This window comes from Myotis daubentonii, chromosome 9 (assembly GCF_963259705.1).
Source record: "Myotis daubentonii chromosome 9, mMyoDau2.1, whole genome shotgun sequence".
Classification (NCBI taxonomy): Eukaryota; Metazoa; Chordata; class Mammalia; order Chiroptera; family Vespertilionidae; genus Myotis; species Myotis daubentonii.
This window is the reverse complement of record NC_081848.1, coordinates 53,618,062-53,640,356: the sequence shown is the minus strand read 5'-3', so window position 1 is coordinate 53,640,356 and position 22,295 is coordinate 53,618,062. Positions and strand designations below refer to the sequence as shown.

Below are 22,295 nucleotides of genomic sequence, written 5' to 3'. Positions count from 1 at the left end.
AGCCCCTGGTCGGGCTCAGAGCAGGGCCATTTGGGGAGTTGGGGCACCGCCCCATGTCATGCACAGAGCAGGGAGAATCAGGAGGTTGCGATGCCACCCTCAGTCACGCTCAGGGTAGGGCCGATTGGGGGGTTGGGGCACCGCCCCCTGTCACACTCAAGGCAGGGTCGATGGGGAGGTTGCGGCGCAACCCCCTGTCACGCACAGAGCAGGGCCGATCAGGGGGTTGGGGCACTGCACCCTGTCACACACACAGCCGCAGAGCGATCAGGGGGTTGGGGAGCTCCCCCCTATCAGGCACAGAGCAGGGCTGATCAGGGGATTGGGGCGCCTTCCCCTGTCCTGAACAGAGCAGGGCGGATAGGGAGGTTGTGGCCCCGCCCCCTGTCGCACACAGAGCCGCAGGGTGATCAGGGGGTTCAGGGGGTTTGGGCACTGCCCCCTGTCACACTGATGCCGGTGCCAGGAGGCCTCGCGGCTCCGCTGATCCCGTGCACTGGGTGTGTGTGAGGGGGGGAGTGTCCCTCAGCCCAGCCTGCCCCCTCTCACATACTGGTAGCCCTCAGGCGTTGACCCCCATCACCCTCCAATCGCAGGATCGGCCCCTTGCCCAGGCCTGATGCCTCTGGCCTAGGCATCCGGCCCGGGCAGCGGGGACCCGCAGCTGCAGCGGCCCCACGTTCGTGGGCTTCGCTTTAGGCCCAGGCAAGGGACCCCTAGCTCCTGGGACTGCCAGCTTCGACTGTGCCCAGCTCCCATCGCTGGCTCCACCCCTACTTCCTGCTATCACTGGCCAGGGCGGAAAAGGCACCTGATTCTCCGATCATGGCTGAGGGGCAGGGCTTCTTCCTGCTTTCCCTTTGGCCTCCCTGCATTGTGCCTACATATGCAAATTAGCCGCCATCTTGTTGGCAGTTAACTGCCATCTCAGTTGGCAGTTAATTTGCATATAGCCCTGATTAGCCAATGAAAAGGGTAGCTCGTACGCCAATTACCATTTTTCTCTTTTATTAGTGTTGATGTTTACTTTGAATTTATATTAGTTCACACAAACACTCCATCCATGCTTTTGTTCCGGCCCTCCGGTCCAGTTTAAGAACCCATTGTGGCCCTCGAGTCAAAAAGTTTGCCCACCCCTGGTCTAGAGTCATGCCTGGGTATAAATCCTGCCCCTGTATCTTACTACCTAGACCAGGGGTGGGCAAACTTTTTGACTTGAGAGCCACAATGGGTTCTTAAACTGGACCGGAGGGCCGGAACAAAAGCATGGATGGAGTGTTTGTGTGAACTAATATAAATTCAAAGTAAACATCATTACATAAAAGGGTACGGTCTTTTTTTTTTTTTTTTTTTAGTTTTATTCATTTCAAACGGGCCGGATCTGGCCCACGGGCCGTAGTTTGCCCACAGCTGGCCTAGACAATGTGTGTACCTTGATAATTTGAGCCTTTATTTATAAAACTAGAGGCCCAATGCACGAAATTCGTGCAAGAGTAGGCCTTCGCAGCCACGGCGGCTGCCTGGATCCTGTGGCTGCAGCCCCAGCATCATCCCAGAAGGACATCCGGTCTAATTAGCATATTATGCTTTTATTATTATAGATGGGGATAAAAATCCCAACGTCGGAGGACAATGGAAGGTAACTGAGATAATGCATGTACAATGCCTGTCACAGGTGGCGCCATCATCCCGTCTCATTCCCATCTGGTGGCTGCAGTCACCTCCTCTAGACCCAGGGCCTTGGTTCTGCCTGGTTTTTCTGCAGTTTCATCTGGAACTGAGACCCCACGGAAACCTGGGGCCCACAAGCCCACCCACTTGTTGCGACTTCCTCGGATCCTGCAGCCCAGAACTAGAACTTTAAAAAGCAGAGTGAGTCCTGTTTTAATTCCTGACCAGGACCAAGCAGATGAATAATTACAATCCCTCCGGAAAGACAAATAGTCTTATCCCTGCATCTCTTTCTAGTGCAACATGAATGGAGCACTTGTGATTGGCGCTGACCTCGGCACTGATACAGGTCAGGAAGAAATAAGAGACGGAGAAACAGACAGACACACAGAGAAACAAGAAAATGAGAGAGACAGACAGACGCAGTGCATGCTTAAGAGGATTTGGGGGTTTGTCTGGTGTGGAGCCCAGCCTCACAGTCTTACTTGTCCTCTCTCTAACACCTCCTCCTGCTGAGAACTCTCCATCTCGGCCTTCTTTCCTTCCTGGGACTCCCTGATACCCCACTTTTGGGGGCTCCCTAGCTAACTACTAATTACCATCTCTTTTAGCCTCTCTTTCTCTGCATCCTAAGGTGACTCACACCAGGTTTTGCTGTCAGCCCACTTTGTCCCATCTCAGTCAATAGCACCCAAACCAAAGTGGCCTCAGTGGCTCAGTATGATGGCCCCACACACATACACACGTCTAGCCCTCCAGCCCTGACTTTCTTTCCTAAGATCCACATTTCAAACCTGCTCCTGGATCTCTTTAATTCCAAAGCTAATTTGCCTGGATATTTCATGGGCACCTCAAACCCAGCTCACTTAACCCTGAAGAGGTCCATTGCCCCTGTCTTCCCTCCTCACTGTCCTCTCAGACCAGGTGAGAAGCCACCTCCTCTGGAAACATGCACCTCACCCCCAAGCCCCAGCCAGAGCGTCTCTGTCCTCCCAGCCACCTGTCTGACCACAACTGCAGTGCTTACGTTGGGCTATCCTTATCGGTCTGCACACTCATCCCTGCACCAGATTTGAGCTGCTCAGGGCAGCTTCTGTATTAAAACCTCTCTGGTCCCAACACCCAGCTGAGGCCTGACACACAGCAGTTCGCTTGTCAAGGGTGGGCTGAATGGTGAAGAAACAGGCCCCGGGAGGGGAAGAGGTCGCCTAAGCCACATAGCACATTAATGCCAGGGCTGGCACCTCATCCCGGCCCCCCCTCCTGGCCTGTGCCCCCTAAGTGGGGCCTCTGGGAAAGGCAATGAAGGGAGAAGGGGGTGAGAGGGCCAGGCCAGTGGGGCTGTTCAGCTCAGCGCCTACCGTGGGCCCAGGAGTAACCCAGCCTGAGGCCAGCTTCCTCAGACACGGGTCCTATCTATGGATCGCCTCCATCCCCAAACCACACAACCCCGTCCCCAGTCATAAACTTAATGATGCCAAGAGAACACAATCTAACCACAGCACTTACACATCCTAAGGAAATTGCTGCTGGAAGCACTTATAGGTAATTAGCTTTTACATGGAGTGGGACGGGCCTGGGCCTGAGGCCAAGCTCCCCTTATGGGAGGGCATGCACGTGGTGGCAAGGATGGTCTGGCCTGGCCATCCCCGGGCAGTAGGACAGCGCACCCGGAGCACAGACACAGGGTGCCCAGAGCTGGTGGACGCTGAGATTCTCCCTGAGCGGTGCGCGAAGGAGCATGGAACCCACACAGCTGAGGAGCGCAAAATATACAGTAAACACCGCTGAGATTTATGGGCGACGTTTTCCTGCTGGTTACTGGAAACGCATCCGTGGGGGCTTTTATGCGAATATCTCAGGGACACAGGCTGGTGCACAGGCCCGTCATATATCACGGGTGCTGTCCGCTCACTTCCAGTTCCTTCTCACAGGTCTAGCGTTTGGGAAAAGCAGAGGAGTGGGTTGCTGGGTTGTGACAGTTAAACAGAATCATGCAAGTACAGGGAAGGGAGCGTGACCTAAAACCCCCAAAGTTCCTCCTCCTTTCTGTCCACCAGGCACCTCAATTCTGCACACACCAAAAAGAAAACAGACAAGTGGGAACCACAAAGCCCTTGGACTGCCTCTCACCGGTCCAGGCAGGACCGACCTGTTTGCCCCGGGATAGCCAGAGGGAAAATCCAATCATAGAGAAGGAAGCCAGGGCCGCGCCCAGGAAGCAAAGCCAAGGGGCAGGGCAAAGTGTTATGTCAGCGGTTCTCAACCTGTGGGTCGCAACCCCTTTGGGGGTCGAACGACCCTTTCACAGGGGTCGCCTAAGACCATCGGAAAACACATATATAATTACATATTGTTTTGTGATTAATCACTATGCTTTAATTATGTTCAATTTGTAATCATGAAATTGGGGGTCACCACAACATGAGGAACTGCATTAGAGGGCCGCGGCATTAGGAAGGTTGAGAACCACTGCTTTATGTGGAATACAGGCCCCTGTGGGCCAGAAGCAGGATCTGAATGTGGGATGTAAACCAGATCAGAGAAGGTTCAGGACAAAGCCTGTGGACAATGGAAGGGGCTAAACGCTTGCTTTATAAAGGAGGTATTTGTTTTAAGGAGTCGTAGTAGAGCTAATAGCTCAATAAAAGCGACAGAAAGCCCAACCAGCCTTCTATCCTCCTCCCAAACTGATATATCCCAGCCCCCGCTCAACCTGTTTTGCTATGTCCAACAAGAATCTTTGATTAAAAGTTAAGTGCCAAAATGGACAAATACAAATATTAATATGTAATAGGGAATGGAATAATGGATGCGAGAGATTATATAGCCTGTTTGGCAAGCAAGTCGGTGAGGTAGAAAGAGCTGAGTCGTTGAGGTGGAAAGAAATCAAGGATTGAATCACTTAAGAATATAAATAGAAAATAATTTCCCTGTCAAGCAGATGATTTTTCCTTATAGCAGACTATCAAAAAGCTGCTCTGAAGGCATTTGTAGGGGAGAGGAGTGGAGATCATGAGGAGGCAGCGATAGGTTATAAGAGCAAGGTCGTCTCCCTTTGGGTTAGACCCGTTAGGCATGCGCAGATGTTAAAATATAAAGTTTTCAGGAAAGTACCACTGGGTGCAGCTGGGATCTGACGGTACCCAAAATAGAAGATCAGTGGTTCTCAGCCTAGTTCTCCTATGATTAGAATCATCGAGGAAAGTTTTAGGATACGAATGCCCAGGCTTCCCCACCAGAAATTCGGATTGAATTGGTCTGAGGTGGAGGCTGGGCATCAGAGTTTGGAAAGTTCCTAAGTAATGGTAACGGAGAGCCTGTTGAACACCGCTTCCAGAGAGCCTGCGGTGCAGGGGAAGTTACAGTCTTAGGCGTGAGTGGGGAAAGCCTGGGGTCACAACTCGGCTGTGCTACCTGCTGACTTGGTGACATGAGCAAGTGGTTGACATTCTCTGAGCCTCGGTATTCTAGTTCTTAAAGTGATAATGATATCACACCTCATAATGAAATAGAAAATAAAATATTAAAACCATTCCCTCTGAAATCAATATGAAAACCAGAGATACCAATTTTTACCTCTCCTAGTCAACATTTGACAGTGGCCCTAGCCAATGCAACATGACAAGGCAAAGAAATGAAAAGGGCCCTAGCTGGTTTAGCTCAGTGGATAGAGTGTCGGCCTGGGGACTAAAGGGTCCCTGGTTAATTCCAGTCAAAGGCATATGCCCAGGTTGTGGGTTCAATCTCCAGTAGTGGGGGGGGGGGGGGGCGGGGCGGTGTGCAAGAGGCAGCTGATCAATGATTCTCTCTCATCATTGATGTTTCTATCTCTCTCTCCCTTTCCCTTCCTCTCTGAAACCAATAAAAATATAATTTAATAAAAAGGTATAATGATTGCAAAAGAGGAAACAATCTTTCAAACTGCCATAATTTACAGATCTCAAATTGTGTATACTATCTGTAAAATCCAAAAGAATCTATACACCATTAAAATTAATTAGTGACTTTAGCAAGGTAATTAGATACAATATTCAAAACTGTATTTTCTCTGACTAGCAACAAACAATTAAAAATAAATATTTAAAAATAACACTTATGTTAACATAGAAAAACACCTAGAAATAAGTCTAAAATAGATGTGTAAGATGCTGACACTAAAAACTTAAAAAATTGCTGAGAAAAATTAATGGTCGGTGTAAGTAAAGAAATAAACCACGTTTATTAATTAGAACATCCTATATTATTTAAGATGTCAATTATCCCAAAATTTCTTTATAAATTTAAAGAAATCTCAATCAACACCTCAGCAGGTGTTTTTGTGGAATTAACAACCTTATTCTAAAATGTACATAGAAATGCAAAAATATCTATATGTAAAATAGCCTAAGCAACCATTACGGTGGAATGACCGGAATGACCAGTCACTATGATGCACATTGACCACCAGATGGCAGACGCTCAATGCAGGCGCTGCCCCCTGGTGATCAGTGTGCTCCCACAGGGGAGCGCTGCTCAGCCAGAAGCCAGGCTCACGGCTGGTGAGCACAGCTGTGGCAGCTGGAGCCTCTCCTGACTCTGTGGCAGTGCTACCAAGCAGCGGCAGCAGGCGCAGCGGCCAGGATGAACATGAGCAGCGTGGCGACGGCCCCGGTTTGGGCTCCTCCCTGGCCGCCTGCCACTTGGTGCACTGCTACATCCCCTGAGGGGTCCCAGACTGAGAGAGGGCACAGGTCAGACTGAGGGACCCCCGACTCCAGTGCACAAATTTCGTGCACCTGGCTTCTAGTGTGTGTGTGTGTATATATATATATATATATATATATATATATATATATATATATATATATATAAAATTTCCAATAATCTTAACGAAGGACAAAGTTGTAGGATTTATACTACTAAATAACACAATGTATTGTTTTGTTACTTAGTAATTTGGGAACTCAAACAGTGCCATATTGGCAAAAGGATGGCCAAAAAGACTAATAGAACAGAAAACAACCCAAAACAAACTCATGCATCTGTAATCACTTTACTTACAACAAAGCTGCCACTTTAATTCAGTGGTGAAAAGATGGTCTTTTTGATAAATGGTGCTGGTTAAATTTGGAACACCATTGAAAATTTTTAATTTAAGTGGATCATATACCTAAATGTGGAAGGTAAATCAATAAAGTTCCTAGAAGAAAAAACTAGGAGTTTTGCCTTCATAATTTTTATATTTTTCATGACAGTTTACATTTAATATTGTTTTGTATTAGTTTTAGGTGTACAGCCTAATAGTTAGACAATCATAATTTACAAGTGATTCCCCCCAATAAGTCTAGTACCTGCCTGGCACCATACGTAGTTATTATAATATTATTGACTATAGGCCCTATGCTGTGCTTTACATCTGGTGACTATTCTGTAATCACCACGATTTACCTCTTAATCCTTTCCCTTTTTTTATGCAGCCCCCAGTCCCTCTCCCTTCTGGCAACCATAAGTCCGTTGTCTGTATCAATGAGTTGATAAAAACAAACATTTCTTAAATGGACACAAAAACACTAACTACAAAAGAAAATATCAATAAATTGGACTTCATGAAAGTTAAGAATTTTTATTCATCAGACGACACCATTAAGAAAATGAAAAAGCAAAAATCAGCCTGGCTGGCATCACTCAGTGGTTGAGCATCAACCTATAAACCAGGAGGTCATGGTTCAATTCCCGGTGCTGGTGTGAACTCGGTCCCCAGGGTGGGGCATGCAGGAGGCAGCCAATCAATGATTCTCTCATCATTGATGTTTCTACCTCTCTCTCCCTCTCCCTTCCTCTCTGAAGTAAATAAAAGTATATATTTTCTTAAAAAGCATACTTTTGAAAAATCAAGCCATTGGCTAAAAATATATATTCTCAATATATATATTTGACAAAGGGCTCACATGTAGAATATATTTTTTAAAGTTTATAATTTAATAAGAAAAAGACAAACAACTTAATTTTTAAATGGGCAAAAGTCTCAGACCAACATTTCAGAAAAGACAATAACCAAATGATCAATAAGAATAAAGGAAAATGCTCAAAATCATTACTCATCAGGAAAAAAGAAAATTAAAACCATCATGAGAAATTATTATACACCCAAGCAGATCAGAATTGGGGCATGGTTCTTAATGCGCACCAGTAGTTTTATTGCTAGCTTTACCCAGTGGCCAGATAAGTTTCTGTTGAACGAGTACAAAAACGTTTTACAAAGTAGCATACTTTAAAAATATATTAGCTTGTAAGAATATGTAATAAATAACTTCAAAATGCAATGGGTACTTAATTTAAAGGCGTGCCTTAACATTTATGTACAACACTGTGTAATATGAAAACACGAGAATGCTCGTGATCCGCCCGCAATGTGTTAAGGCACCTTCATTGTCAGCTGAGGGGTCTAGATTTTTTCCAGTGAGAAGTGGGGGATTTGGGTTAAGGGTTCTGCTCTGAGAAGGCCCAGGACAGACTTTCTGGGGGAAGCCAAGTTAGAAACCTATTACATTATAAGAAGTATCCACATCCTCCTCCTGAAAAAAACGGGCTCCATAGGAAGAATCCCTTGTTGCTTGAATTTGTAACTCTTACCCCCAACATGCAGGACACACCCGCCCTGACTTTGGTTCCAGACCAGTGTCCACAGGCTGCTAGTTCAGGAGAAAACAGCCCCAAGCAGCGTGGCAGGGCTGCCACTGCCGCCTGTGTCCACCAGAGGCCGCTGTTGCACAGCACATGGGGACCTCAAGCCCTGACCGAGCGGAGCCTTCGCCTGCTGCTGCACTTCTGACCCAGGCCGCCAGGTGGCGCCATGCCGTTTCCAAGCTCAGGTTGCACTTTGCGTTTGGGGTGCAGACCCTGAAACACCTGGGCCTTCCTTCAGTCTGAACAATGTTGGCCGGTAATCTCAGCGTGAATCTTCGCGGGGGGAGGCGGGGCAGTGTGCCTGATGTTCTCACTTCTCATCCTGCCCTCCTTCAAATACCACCCGCCCCTCAAGAAAGATGGATGAGGTTGGGAGACTTGGCAGTGAAGAAGTGAATGTGCCACACCCCCTCTAGAAAGCCCCACTTGCAGGGCTGGGGACGGTGACAGTGGCAGTCTCCACTCCAATCTTCCTGTTGGCCAGTCATGCACACACAGCTGGCACCCTGGGGTTCTCTGCACAGTCCCAGCCCATTCCCAGGGCGGCTGCATGGGGTGTGAGGGATGGAAGAGGCTGATGAGTCCAGGTGAGTTAGGCCCCAAAGAGGAGTGAGAAGGCAGCTGGGATCTCCATTCAAAGGCATTCTCCTTCTCTCTCACTCCTGGGTAAAGAAGGGCTGCAAGTCAAATTGAGAAAATAGTTCTTGCCTGGCATTCACAGCTCCTGTCTCCCTGCCCAGCCTCCCTTACAGGCTAGAACTGACTCCATCAACAGGAAGTAGCTGTCTCGCCCTGGGTCTGCATAACTGCCCCCCAGTCCCACCCCAGGGCAGTTAAAGCAAACTGAGCCTCCGGCTGGGAACAAAAGCATGGGGTTCCCAGCCCAGGCTCTGCCTCTCTTGGTGTCTCTATGCCTTCCAGCCTCAACTTTCCCTTCTATAAAATGGCCATGACCATCTCTCCTTGCCTTCCTTGCAAAATGATTTTGAGAGTCAAATAAGCAAAAGGATAAGGAAAACTGGTTAACTATTTTGTTTTTCGGTTTTGTTTTATTTTCCTGCAAATATTACCTATTGCTGACCCTCTGCACCCCTAACAGGGAGTGGGTGCTGGAGCATCGGGGCCTCCCCATCGTCCCCCTTGCACCCCGCTCCCTCCTGCCCGGGGTCTCTGTGATTTCAGTAGCCGGTCCAGGCCTCCCTGTCTCCATTCTGGAAACAAGGTGAGGGGAACAGTGAGGGAGTTGCATGGAGACAGAGCAGCTTTTGCACCCCGCTCCTCTAATGATTTCCTCCTCAGACTTTATATTTAGCTCTCCCCTCCTGCCCCCTGCTCATCTTTAATTCCTTCGTCGGTTTTCATTAAACTCTCCCCTTGGCTCCAGCACAGAGTGAACTCCTTATCTGAAAAACGAAAACAGGAGGGAGGGGGAGGGGATGAAAGGAAGCTCTGTTGAAAGCAAGACGGTCTCTGGTCTCATGGCTGGAAGAAGCAACTCCTGGGACTCTTGGAGGCTGTGTCTGAGGCTGTCTGAGCACTGGGCTTTGAGAGCCCCCACCCTTATGGCCCTAGATGTGAAGATCCGTGCCCCTCAGATCCCTGCCTCCCCCCTGCTCTAGTCCCCAGCCCCCTCCAATCCCCTCCTGGCCCTTGGCCCTCGCCTCTTCCTCCCGAGGTGTGGTTCAGAGAACACCGCCTCCTCTCCTGTGCTCTCCGGATTCACTGAACACAGAGCTTCCAAAAGACTGAGCGCCCCACCGGCCACCTGGGCAGCTGGGGAGTCTCTGGTCTGTTGAGGTCACTTTCCCCTGGGCCGCCAGGGAGCTCCTCCGTGACCCTCTGGGCCCAGCTCCACTGCCTCATCGAGCGGCCTCCCCCAGCCCCCAGCAGAGGTGGTGACCCTGGCCTGTGGCCTCTTAGGGCCATGGGACAGCCTTCCCGCTGTCTGCACGGCTGGGCCTCTCCCGCGCGGCCACCCGGGAGGCAGGGGACACAGCTGCTGGCCTCTCCTCCCCCGAGCCCAGCATGGGGACTGGGCAATGCGGGGGGCTTGTCGGCCAAGGACACAGGGGAGGTAGGGCAGGCTTCCTGAACCTCACTGTTCCAAAGGGAATATGATGGTGGGGGACCTGTGGCCAGGATGACAGCCTCTAGAGAGACAGGATGGAAGACCCGACCCGCAGACACCTCTGAGGAGGCCTTTGCTGTGTCTGACACCTGGTGTCCCACCCCCCACCTCCATCCCCACTTGGGGAATCTCCACCTCTGCCCCTAGCCAGGCCCACAGTCAGAGCCTGGCGCCAGGGAGCCCCTCCCTGCCGTCCCCACCTCAGAAGGCCAGCTCTTCCCAGGGTCACAGAGGGTGAAGAACACGGGCTTTAGAACCAGACAGACTAGGGTGTGAATCTAAGCTCTACATTCATGAGCTGAGGGAACACAGCCCCCAAGTCTCAGTGGTCTCATCTGTAAAATGGAAAAGTTGTGAGGACTCGTGCTCAAGCCCCACTCAGCTTCTCCATACTGCGCCCTGGGCAGTGTCTGACCCTCTAGCCCCTCCACCCAACGCTCCCTTCTCCACCAGACGGGAATCTTCCCAAGGCCACTGATTTGTTTAACCCCAGCCGTCCGCATTGCCCTAATGGCTACCACAATCCTAATGGCTACCGTTCATGTGCCCAGCGCGTGCCAGGCACCACGTTACTGCACACCTGTCCTCTGCAGCCCTGGGGGGAGGTTTCATCATGCCCATTGGACTGATGAAGATACCCCACCTCGGGGAAGGCAAGTCACTCGCACAGGACAACATGTCCAAGCTCCTAGGTGGAGAGCCTGACTCCCAAAGGCCGTGGTTTCCCACGGCGTCGGCCGCTTCCCCACGAAGGTGGGACGAAGGGATGAATCCGCGGTATGATCAGCTGGTGATTGCCCGGGTGAGGGAGCGAGTAAGTGAGCGAGTTACAGTGACTGACCGGACGACAGAAAGAATGAAGGCGCGGATGACTAAGCGACCTGACGCGAGTGGATGAAGTTATGACCGTGCAAACGCCCCGACCCGTCACACAGCGGGGCTGGAGATGGATGGGGGTGCCTGGCGACCTGTCAAGACCCACACCCCCGCAGCGAGGTCTGTGGGTGATTTAATGTTGGGGGAGAAGGAGGAGCTGCATGACAGAGAAGAATTGCACCAGGTCCAGCACAATATCTCACTGCCAACGAATTAATCGAGCTTCATTGAGGAGGCCAGGCCAGGAAATCTGGGGAAGGCTGGGACTCTGACATCATCTAATTAGGGCACACGCTGTGCCTGGTGGGTGGGGGGCTGGCGAGAGCCCCTGGGCACCCCACTGCCCCACCCTGTCCCTGGACTTCACCTTTTACCCTGAATACTGACCCACACCGACTTCAGCGGAACCTTCAGAACCAGCAATCGGCAGCCCAGGTCACAAAGGGGTATTGGCAGGGCTGGGGCAAGGGAGGGGGACAGAGGCAGAGGGCAGGGGGCTCCCAGGCCCTTCCTGGGTGTCCAGAACTTCCCACAGCTTCAGAAGCAGCGTCATGTGGGGGAACGAGTGTGGACATGGGGCTCACGATATAGGATGTGAGTCCTGTCCACACGGTGGGGCCCAGCCGGGCTGGCTCTGGCTCAGCGGAGCTGGAATTAAATTACTGCCCGGCCTTGTATTAGCCCTGTGTTCTTGAGCAAGTTGCTCAGTTCTCTGAGTCTCCCCTTCTTTCCACTGCACCAATGGGTTAACAATTAAGTGACACAATGAAAGGAGGGGCCTAGCGAAGTGCTTGCCCAAAGCAAGTATTCCATACATGTTAGTGACTGTCCTTTGCATGTGGCCATGATAGCCTGCTGACCTGATAGAACAGGGGTCCACCACCATTTCCTGCAGAGAGCCAGACAGTAAACAGGTTTTGCTCTGCAGGCCGCATGGCCTCGTCAATCACTCAAAAGCAGACGACAACAACACCTATACAAAGGATCACGGCTGTGTCCCAGTCAATCTTTATGACTCAAAAATTTGAATTTCACATCATTTTCATGTGACACAAAAAGCTGTTATTCTTCTAATTTTTTTCAACCATTTATAAATGAAAGAACATATATTCTTAGCTCATAGGTCAGATAATAGCAAAAGAGGCAGCCGGCTGACTTTGGCCCACGTCCGTCACTTGCCACCGCCTGTGCTAGAATGTAAGTTCTATGGGGACAAGGGCTTCTGTCGGCTTTGTTCACTGCTCTTCTCCCAGCACCTAAAACAGTGCCTGGCAAATAGCAGAGAGTCAATAAATATTTGCTGACTATTAATTAGGAGCTATGCCATTTGTATAAGTCACTTAACCTCTCTAGGCCTTGGTTTCTTCATCTGTACAATGGGGATGTTGCACACTGAGGCCAACATCAAATGAAATGAGAACGCTAACTTTGCAAGCTCTACAGCTGCCATACAATGTAGTTGCTGTTTCTGGCCACACGGGGGCTCTTCTCAAGGATCGCTCTCCCCCTCATGACACTCCTGAAGCATCCCTTCTCTGCCAGGCACGGAGTGGGAATGAGAGTTGCCTGTGTATGGAAAGAAATCGGTCCTGGAGAGGGGAATGCCCAGGTAGGGATACCTTCTCCTGTGCCAGTTGGCCCAGCCAGCCTGGCTCAGTGGTTGAGCATCGACCTATGAACCAGCACGTCATGGTCGTGGGCTTGACCCCCCAGTGGGGGCGAGCAGGAGGCAGCCGATCAATATTCCCCCTCATCATTGGTGTTTCTATCTCTCCCTCCCTCTCCCTTCCTCTCTGAAATCAATAAAAATATATATATATTTTAATTGCCTCCAGTTTCCAGCCTTCTGGTAAACGTTTCCCACTCTAAACAAAAAGCCCTGCTGTTTTTCTTCCCCAGGTTGAGCATTTCCTGCTGCTTTGCAAACTCTCTGTAGCCAAGAAATCGGAGAACTTATGATTCTAGTCTGTTCTATTTTCTCCTCTTACCCTGCCAACCAGCATGAAAGAAGATGAGAACACCCATGGGCCATTTTACCAGTGTCCAAGGGAAGATTTTACAAAAGAAGCGAGGACTATTCAGCACACGAAGCTGGAGACTCCTGATGTGTTTACTCCATGGACTCTGTCTGTCTGTCTCTCTCACCATCGCCCCCTGCTCCATTTGGCCATCAAGCAAGCACACACATACCAAGGCTGCCCACCCCGTGGGAAGGGGGCGTTCTGCCCAGAGGGCTGGCACTCGCTCCTCCACCACATTGCTGTGTGACCTCAGACAAATCACTTCCCCATTCCGAGCCACAGCATTCTCATCTACACCACGAGCAGACTCCCCACCTACCCTCCATCCTCAGCTAAGAGCACCTCTGAGCCCGTGGTGCTGTGACCCTGCCCCACAAGCAGAATACATTTGGAAAGAAGCAGGATGATGATCTGTCCAGGAGTCCAGACCAAACTTTAGAAGCTGGAGGAGAATGCAAGTCTCCTGGGCAGCCTGAACCAGCCTGTGGGACACAACGCAGAGGAGGGAAAGCAGGCCCATCCCCATTTAGACCAGTCACAGGAACAGACTCAAGGTACCTACCCCCAACCCTGCAAGCACCGCATTTGTCACCGGGACACACCAGGCCTTTCTACCTCTCTTCCCTAAACATTTTCGGCATCTTTCCTTGAAACCAGCCCCCACTACCCTCCTGGCTGAAGTCCCTGAGGACCCGTCTGCAGGCTCGGACACACTCTGGTCCCCGTGGAGGAACAGCCCCAGCCCTGCACACTGGGGGGGGGGGTGCATGGCCGGAATTGGTCCCATTGCCTAGGTCGGTCTAACCCCACCCAACCCTGTGCCTTGTTGCCCTGGCATATGCTTGGACTTAGGCTTCACTTTCTCTTACCCAAAGTGTCTAGGCTCCAGCTTTGGTGGAGCCCCACCGGCTTGCCAAGGCACCTGGTACCCACCATGCTCTTGCCCATTCTGTCCCCTGAGGAGCTGGATCCTCCCCTCCTAGGGTCCTGCCATGAGTGAAGAACCAACCCCCTGACCCTGGACACCACTCCCACCCAACTTGCTGCCTCCAGTTTTGTTCCACCCACTGGCTCTGTTCCACTCCACCCCGAAAATGCCCAGTGCCCCTTTGGACCCTGCCTTTCCTGGTCCAGCTCCTCAGTCCCTATTCCCTTCCCATCTTCATCACCTCCCATGGCCAAGATCCCCGCAGCCCCGTCCGAAGGAAGCCTCAGAAAAGGAGGGATTCGGGGACTTGCTCCATGAAGACGCCCAGGTGGCCACCAAGAGGTCTTTTCTCCCATCTACCCACCTGGGACCTCAGGCCCCGCCCAGCCAGCTGCACTCTTACCTTCTCCAGCTGGTGGACACCCTCCTCTACGCAGCAGATGGAGGCCAGCGTGCGGAGCGCCTGGGGGTACAAACACCGGAAACTGTCCTGCCGGCAGACCTTGAAGAGGGCTACGACCCCACCCTCCTGCCAAGAAAAGGAAAATAGCACATGACCTTACCGTGTGACCTTTCCTGGGCTGACTCAAAAATAAATAACTGACACCTCTCCTCACTCGGCAGGGATGGTTTGAGTCTGCAGGGTGGCAGAAGAGGGCACCCCAAAATATGCCACCTTGGCATAAGGAATATTTTGAACTGAAGACAATTGGGAAGAAGCAGATACAAGAAAAAATATCTGCCAGCCTTCTATTTGCCTAAAAACAGGACATACATTTATGAAATTATCCCCCCACCCTCTCCTCTCTACCGGGAAGGACAAAGTTAATCACCAGAGACAACTTTAGACCAGCCGTGGGCAAACTACGGCCCGTTTGAAATGAATAAAACTATTGAAAAAAAAGACCGTACCCTTTTATGTAATGATGTTTACTTTGAATTTATATTAGTTCACACAAACACTCCATCCATGCTTTTGTTCCGGCCCTCCGGTCCAGTTTAAGAACCCATTGTGGCCCTCGAGTCAAAAGGTTTGCCCACCCCTGCTTTAGACCTTCGTCAGCCTCGAATGGCATCAGAGGAATCTACACAACGTACTTTCCTACCAGCCTTTATCTACAATTGGTTCCCCAGATATTTGCCTTCCCACAGTTTGCCGCCCCAGAGACTCAGGGTCCTTTTTCTTTGTCTTGTCACTTCTTTAAAAATGCATTATTCCTTTGCTAAGATTCCAGTTTTCACCAACTCTGAGTTAATCATCTCTGAGCGCTCCCATGTGTAAGAGCTAATACACTGCTGTTTGTTTTCCCTTGTTAATCTGTCTTTTGTCAGCCCATTTCACAGGGCACCAGCCAGAGAACCTCGGAAGGTGGTAGATAAAATAATTTTCTCCTCTGCACACACACGCATACATACACACTCCCATGCTCACATGCATGCTGCAGTAACATGCTAGCTCTAGAAATAATGTCGCCCTTGATAGTGTAAACTGGAGGTGGGAGTCCCCAGATGCTCTGGGGTTCAAGTGGCAGGGACCAGGGCAGGCATGTTTGCTAGGACCAGGCTCAACTCCACTCAACACTGCTCCCAGGTGCCTGGTAACTACCCCCATGGAGCAAGCCTGCAGTCACCTGAAATAGCTTCTAGAAATAAGTCTGAAGCAGGTGGAGGGAGCTGACACCAAGAGGCCCACTGCTGGTTCTTGCCCTGCGACAAACACCCATTACTTCTCAGGTCCTCCCAACCACAACAGGCAGAAAAGGAGTTTTATGTCCTGGCCGGTTTAGCTCAGAGGATAGAGCATCAGCCTGCAGACTGAAGGGTTCCAGGTTTTATTCTAGTCAAGGTCACACGCGCACACACACACACACACACACACACACACACACGAAGAAGAAGAAGAAGAAGAAGAAGAAGAAGAAGAAGAAGAAGAAGAAGAAGAAGAAGAAGAAGAAGAAGAAGAAAGAAGAAGAAGAGTTTTGTTTATATTAATCCTATAATTTATTCCTATTTTGTAATGAAACAACTAAAGTCCAGATGGGTGAAATAATTCACCCCAAATCCACATTATCCTTGTTTTAACTCCTTCACTCCTGTTCGTAAAAGAAAAAAAGAAAACAACCGTTAGGACCAATCAGCCTGGCTTTTGAGGTGAACCTGTACTTTTCCTTTTGTGAGAGCTGCTCACGCAAACACCTTTAACTTGTGAAGACTTCCCACACAGACTCATCGAAATGAGTCATCGCACATCATCCCTCCCCCGGCACATCGTAAAGACAGGCTCCAGGCCCTTTTCATTCTCAGAGTCTATGGCTTCTCACTGCAGGGACCAAGATGAAAGTGTCTCACTGCGGGGTGTTTATAAATTCTGGCATTTTAGAGTCAGCTCACAGTGATTCTTAACTTTTCTATTCCTACTTCCTTTTGAGGCAGTTCATTTGTTGGGGAAGGGCATATCTCAGGACTGGTAAACTCATTCAGGCAGCCAAAAAGTATGAACGGTTTACTCTGTGCCAGACTCTGTGCTGGGCACTGAGCACGCCATCTCAGTCACTGTCCACATGGAGCTCATGGTCTGATGGATGATGAGTCAGGGGAAGGCAGATCATGCTAAAGGCAGGAAGAAGCCTGGGTCAAGGTGCAGTGATGGGGGGGTGCAGGCTAAAGAGGCACGGAGCAGGCACTTTTGTCCTAATCTGAGGTCAAAGTGAAGAACTCTGATTTCAGATGCACAGCCTCACTCCGATGAAAACCTGCTCCAGTATAGGACAAGCACGCCCTCTGAGTCCTTGCTCCACATCCCCCATCCCTGCCTTCCTGCTTTTCCACAGTTCCTGGGACATCTAATGAAGGGTCCACTCAAAGGCCTCACTCTGAGAGCCACTGAAGTAAAATCAAATTATCCTTTAAAGTGGGAAGAAAAGAAACAGCCAGCCCTGGTCATTAATGACTTCCCTCCAGATTAAATATTTACATATGCATGTTTACATAGGTATGTACATTTATATATGTCTGTGTTTATACTTAATCATATATATTATATAAATACTAGAGGCCCAGTGCATGAAAATTCGTGCACTCAGGGGGTGTCTTGCCGGGGTCCAACCCCAGCGGGTCCAGGGGTCCCCATAGGTGTGGACGGAGTCGGCGAAGAAGGAATGACACGGAGTCAGCGTTCAGTTGATCAGCAGCCTAGCCAGGATCTCTAGCCCGGATCTCCAGCCAAGTTCTGGTCTGGATCTCCAGAGAGGTTCTGCTTAGGCTCTCCAGAGAGGTTCTGTCCAGGTACTCCAGTCAGGTTCAGTGTCCAGGTTCCAGTCAGGTTCTCCTGCCAATCTCTGTAGTCAGGTTCAGTCCAGGATCCCTTGCCATGTTCTCCCGCTAGGCTCTGTCTCTAGGCTCCGAGGCCAGTCCCAGTCCAGGATCCTCTGGCATGCTCTCGCCAGCGAAGTTCTTCTGTCTCTAGGCTCCGTGTAGGTTCTGTCTTCTGAATTCTGTCTCCTGAGTTCTGTGTCTTTCTGTCTTGTTACAACTGTATTTATACCAGTTGATTCAATCCTATCAATCTCTATTACAAAGGTTAGGGCGTTTCTTATCTCCATTCCAGGGAGAAAAGATTATGTAGTTTAAGCATGATTGTTCGTAGTTAAAGGGATTAATTACCCGCCTGGCACTTAGTTGAGGGGTTTTATTCCCTCCCTAACTTCAGGGGAAAATCCCTACCTGGGGATTCAACCTTTCTCGGAGAGGTGACTTTGGTTAAAACACAGCGCCAAGAAGGTGAGCAAACATATTAAGAACCGTATGCCATATATGCCAGGTCCCTTGAAACAGCAAGGATGGACCGGCTCCCGGCAAATTCCCCCTTTTTTATTTTTTAAAAGCAAGCATTAAAAAGAAAAACCTGAAATGCTCTCTTGTATCCATTTTAAGAGTAGGATTGGCGCTTTCTGCTATTACCTGAGTCCTGATCTATCATCCCAGGGAGAGCTTGCCAATCCTGCACTTTCCCGGGGTGGAAAGGCTGCAGTGGGGTTAAGGATAAGGCTCCTTGGGCCTACCTTCTCCCATGCCTCTACATTTACCTTTCCGGCACCTTTCCTTCCTCAGAAAAGCATGGACGTATTTCTTGTATAAAATGTTCTGTCTGACTGGGAGTAACCTTAATTCCTCTGCTAACAAGCATATATGTTAAAAGATCAATACGGAGTCTTTTTTCTTTAGACTCAGTATGGCACATCTTCTTAATCTAAAGATCAATACAGAGTCTTCTTTCTTTGGACTCAGTATGGCACATCTTCTCAATCTAAGTTCTGTACTATCCACCTTCTTACCCTACTTATCCTCTATAGGGGGGTCTGTAGCACCCTGGTGGAGTCCTATCCGTCCCGAGTGTGGGGTTCTCAATGGGGGGGGGGGGCTTACCTAAGGGAATCCTGTTCCAGGGGTTCCCAAAGGTGTGGACGGATTCGGCGAAGATTATCCACCCTCTTCCTACGGTGGAGTCCTATCCGTCCCGAGTGTGGGGTTCTCAATGGGGGGGCTTACCTAAGGGAATCCTGTTCCAGGGGTTCCCAAAGGTGTGGACGGAGTCGGCGAAGACTATCCACCCTCTTCTTACGGTGGAGTCCGATCCGTCCCGAGTGCAGGGCGCTTACCTAGGGGTACCCTGTTCGGGCGCCATATGCCGGGGTCCAACCCCAGCGGGTCCAGGGGTCCCCATAGGTGTGGACGGAGTCGGCGAAGAAGGAATGACACGGAGTCAGCGTTCAGTTGATCAGCAGCCTAGCCAGGATCTCTAGCCCGGATCTCCAGCCAAGTTCTGGTCTGGATCTCCAGAGAGGTTCTGCTTAGGCTCTCCAGAGAGGTTCTGTCCAGGTACTCCAGTCAGGTTCAGTGTCCAGGTTCCAGTCAGGTTCTCCTGCCAATCTCTGTAGTCAGGTTCAGTCCAGGATCCCTTGCCATGTTCTCCCGCTAGGCTCTGTCTCTAGGCTCCGAGGCCAGTCCCAGTCCAGGATCCTCTGGCATGCTCTCGCCAGCGAAGTTCTTCTGTCTCTAGGCTCCGTGTAGGTTCTGTCTTCTGAATTCTGTCTCCTGAGTTCTGTGTCTTTCTGTCTTGTTACAACTGTATTTATACCAGTTGATTCAATCCTATCAATCTCTATTACAAAGGTTAGGGCGTTTCTTATCTCCATTCCAGGGAGAAAAGATTATGTAGTTTAAGCATGATTGTTCGTAGTTAAAGGGATTAATTACCCGCCTGGCACTTAGTTGAGGGGTTTTATTCCCTCCCTAACTTCAGGGGAAAATCCCTACCTGGGGATTCAACCTTTCTCGGAGAGGTGACTTTGGTTAAAACACAGCGCCAAGAAGGTGAGCAAACATATTAAGAACCGTATGCCATATATGCCAGGTCCCTTGAAACAGCAAGGATGGACCGGCTCCCGGCAGTGTCTCATCCCAGCCTGCACACTCTCACAATCCGGGACCCCTCGGGTAGGGTCCAGTCCCATCACAGCATGGCTCTGGTTCCCTGGGCTTGCGGGCCAGGGAGAGGGGACCAAGAGGCCAGTCCGATCACCGCGTGGCTCTGGTTCCCCAGAGCCTGAGGGTGGGAGGAGGGACAAGAGGCCAGTCTGATGGCAGCATGGCTCCGTTCCCACAGCCCCCTCCCACCACCGCACCGCGGGCGACCAGGACCCAGGACTGACTTCTGCCACACCAGCCGGGACCCTAGCCTGGTGTTCGGTTGTCCGTCTGGACATTTAGGTGGTGATGGACCCTGGCTGTTTATATATTAGGATTATTTTTATATACATGATAGAGATAGATGATAGATAGATAGATAGATAGATAGATAGATAGATAGATAGATAGATAATTATAGATAAATAATAGACTAGAGGCCTGCATGAAATTCATGCATGGGGGAGGGTGTCCCTCAGCCCAGCCTGCACCCTCTCCAATCTGGGACCCCTCGGAGGATGTCCGACTGCCGGTTTAGGCCCGATCTCACACAGGGATTGGGCCTAAACTGGCAGTCGGACATCCCTATCACAATCTGGGACTACTGGTTCCTAAGCGCTCACCTGCCTGCTGGCCTGATCGCTCCTAACTGCCTCTGCCTCAGTGGCTTTGTCCGTAAGGAAGTTGGACGTCCAGAAGATGCCCAGTCCACCCAGTATAATTAACATATTACCCTTTTATTAGTATAGATAAGTTGATAGATAATCATACATTAGAAAAATGATAGATAGATTGATTGGTAATCATACATGAGATAAATGACGATAGATAGATAATAGAGAGATGATAGATAGATAGATAGATAGATAGATAGATAGATAGATAGATAGATAGCTGTAGATCATTTATATCTGGAATAGCCAATGAAGAAATGGTGCCAAAGAATGCAGGCCGAAAGCCAGGATCAATGTGGCCGCTTTCCTTTGGCTCAGGAAGCACTGAGCCTAGCATATATTTAAGCCTCTGTTCTCATTTGCATTTGCTTCTCATTACATCCTTTTCCAGGCCTGTGAAAAAAATGGCCTTCTTAGCATTTTTAGTTACTAGGGGAGGAAGGGGGGCCAATTCTTTCCCCAAACTGAGGGAATCCTTCAAATCCTGGTTCTGCTGCTGGTTAACTTTGGCCAAAAATGGGGTCATGATACAGCTACATGATGGAGTTTTGGGGGGAGTCAATGAGTTTATGTAAATGAAAGGGCCTAGCACCCAGTTCTGGACAACCGGGTGACGGCAGGCTATGGAAGGGTTCCTGGTTAGAAGGGTGTCTCTTACCCTCATGAAGGGTGGTGTCTCAAGTGCAGGAATATGTGGGAGGGTGAGGAGGAATGAGACAGTGAGTGAGTGAGATGAATTAGTGGCAGAGACCACCCTGAAATGACCGCCGGGGACCCAAGAGCAGCACTCATCTTTGCGTGAAGCCAGGATTCGCTGGAGCTAGCAGAATCACACTGTTGGCTGGAGCTTATTTAATTTTATAGAAAGCTCTGGGCTCAGAGCCCAGTTGTATATAGTATGTGTTAGTCAGACAGACTTGGGCTAAGCTATCAAAGCTCTGGGGTGTGTAGACTGGTGGTGGGAAGAATAGAGGAGTTGGGGTTCAGGGTAATCTTGACAGAGCACAGTGGAGTTTTTTGTGCTTTGCACTCAGGAAGGGATGAGGAAGACTGGGTTTGCTCCATGGCCTGCAGAGGAACCCAAGAAGCTGAGGTGATGGACCTCAGATAGGCTGTCACATCGTCTCCTGGAGGCAGCTCAGATGGATGGAAGACCCAAAGACAGATCACACTGGGCCCCAAAGAAGTGGGTGGAGAAGTCCAGTGGGGGAGCTGCCCCACAGTTGTTGCAATGTTGGGCAGATCTCCTGAACATGGACAGTGAGGTGCTGTGCAGGGTGTACCAAGTGGTCATCTGCTCCAGGTACTCAACCACTGTGAGTCTTGTATCCTTTTTTGTAAAACAGTCACTAGCCCTACCTGGTTTGGCTCTGTGTATAGAACATCAGCCTGCAGACTGAAGGGTCCCGGGTTGGATTCAAGGGCACATGCCCGGGTTTCAGCTTGATCCCCAGTAGAGGGATGCAGGAGGCAGCCAATCAATGATTCTCTCTCATCATTGATGTTTCTATCTCTCTCTCCCTACCTTTTCTCTCTGAATCAATTTTAAAAATTTAAAAAACAAACAAACAGGATCACTGATACTCATCTCAGAAACATGTGTGTAGACAAGATATAACATGTGGATAGTTTCCACACTCAAAGGACCATCCAAATCTTTAAACTACTGGTCCTAGTTCTTGAAAGGCCAGGGCTGGTGTTGGGAATGAGGGTAGTTAAATAGCTGAGGAGCGGGTCCCGGCAAAGGCCTTTCCCCACTGCTTTCTTAACACAAAATATTTGGGGTGGATATTTAACCAGAGGTAAGTCCTGGTCCCCAAAGAAGACTAAGGCCGTCTTCAGCTTAGATTCCTCTCTGCTTC

At 49.9% G+C, this 22,295-nt stretch overlaps 1 protein-coding gene across 1 annotated transcript in view; it reads right to left on the bottom strand.

Annotated features, from left to right (window-relative positions):
• Window positions 1–22,295, bottom strand: part of INSC (INSC spindle orientation adaptor protein) — a 128,928-nt gene that overhangs the window by 28,627 nt on the left and 78,006 nt on the right. Inside the window, exon 7 of the mRNA XM_059708990.1 lies at window positions 14,697–14,822. Within this exon, the coding sequence (XP_059564973.1) occupies window positions 14,697–14,822 (126 nt within the window). The remainder of the gene's footprint in view (window positions 1–14,696; window positions 14,823–22,295) is intronic.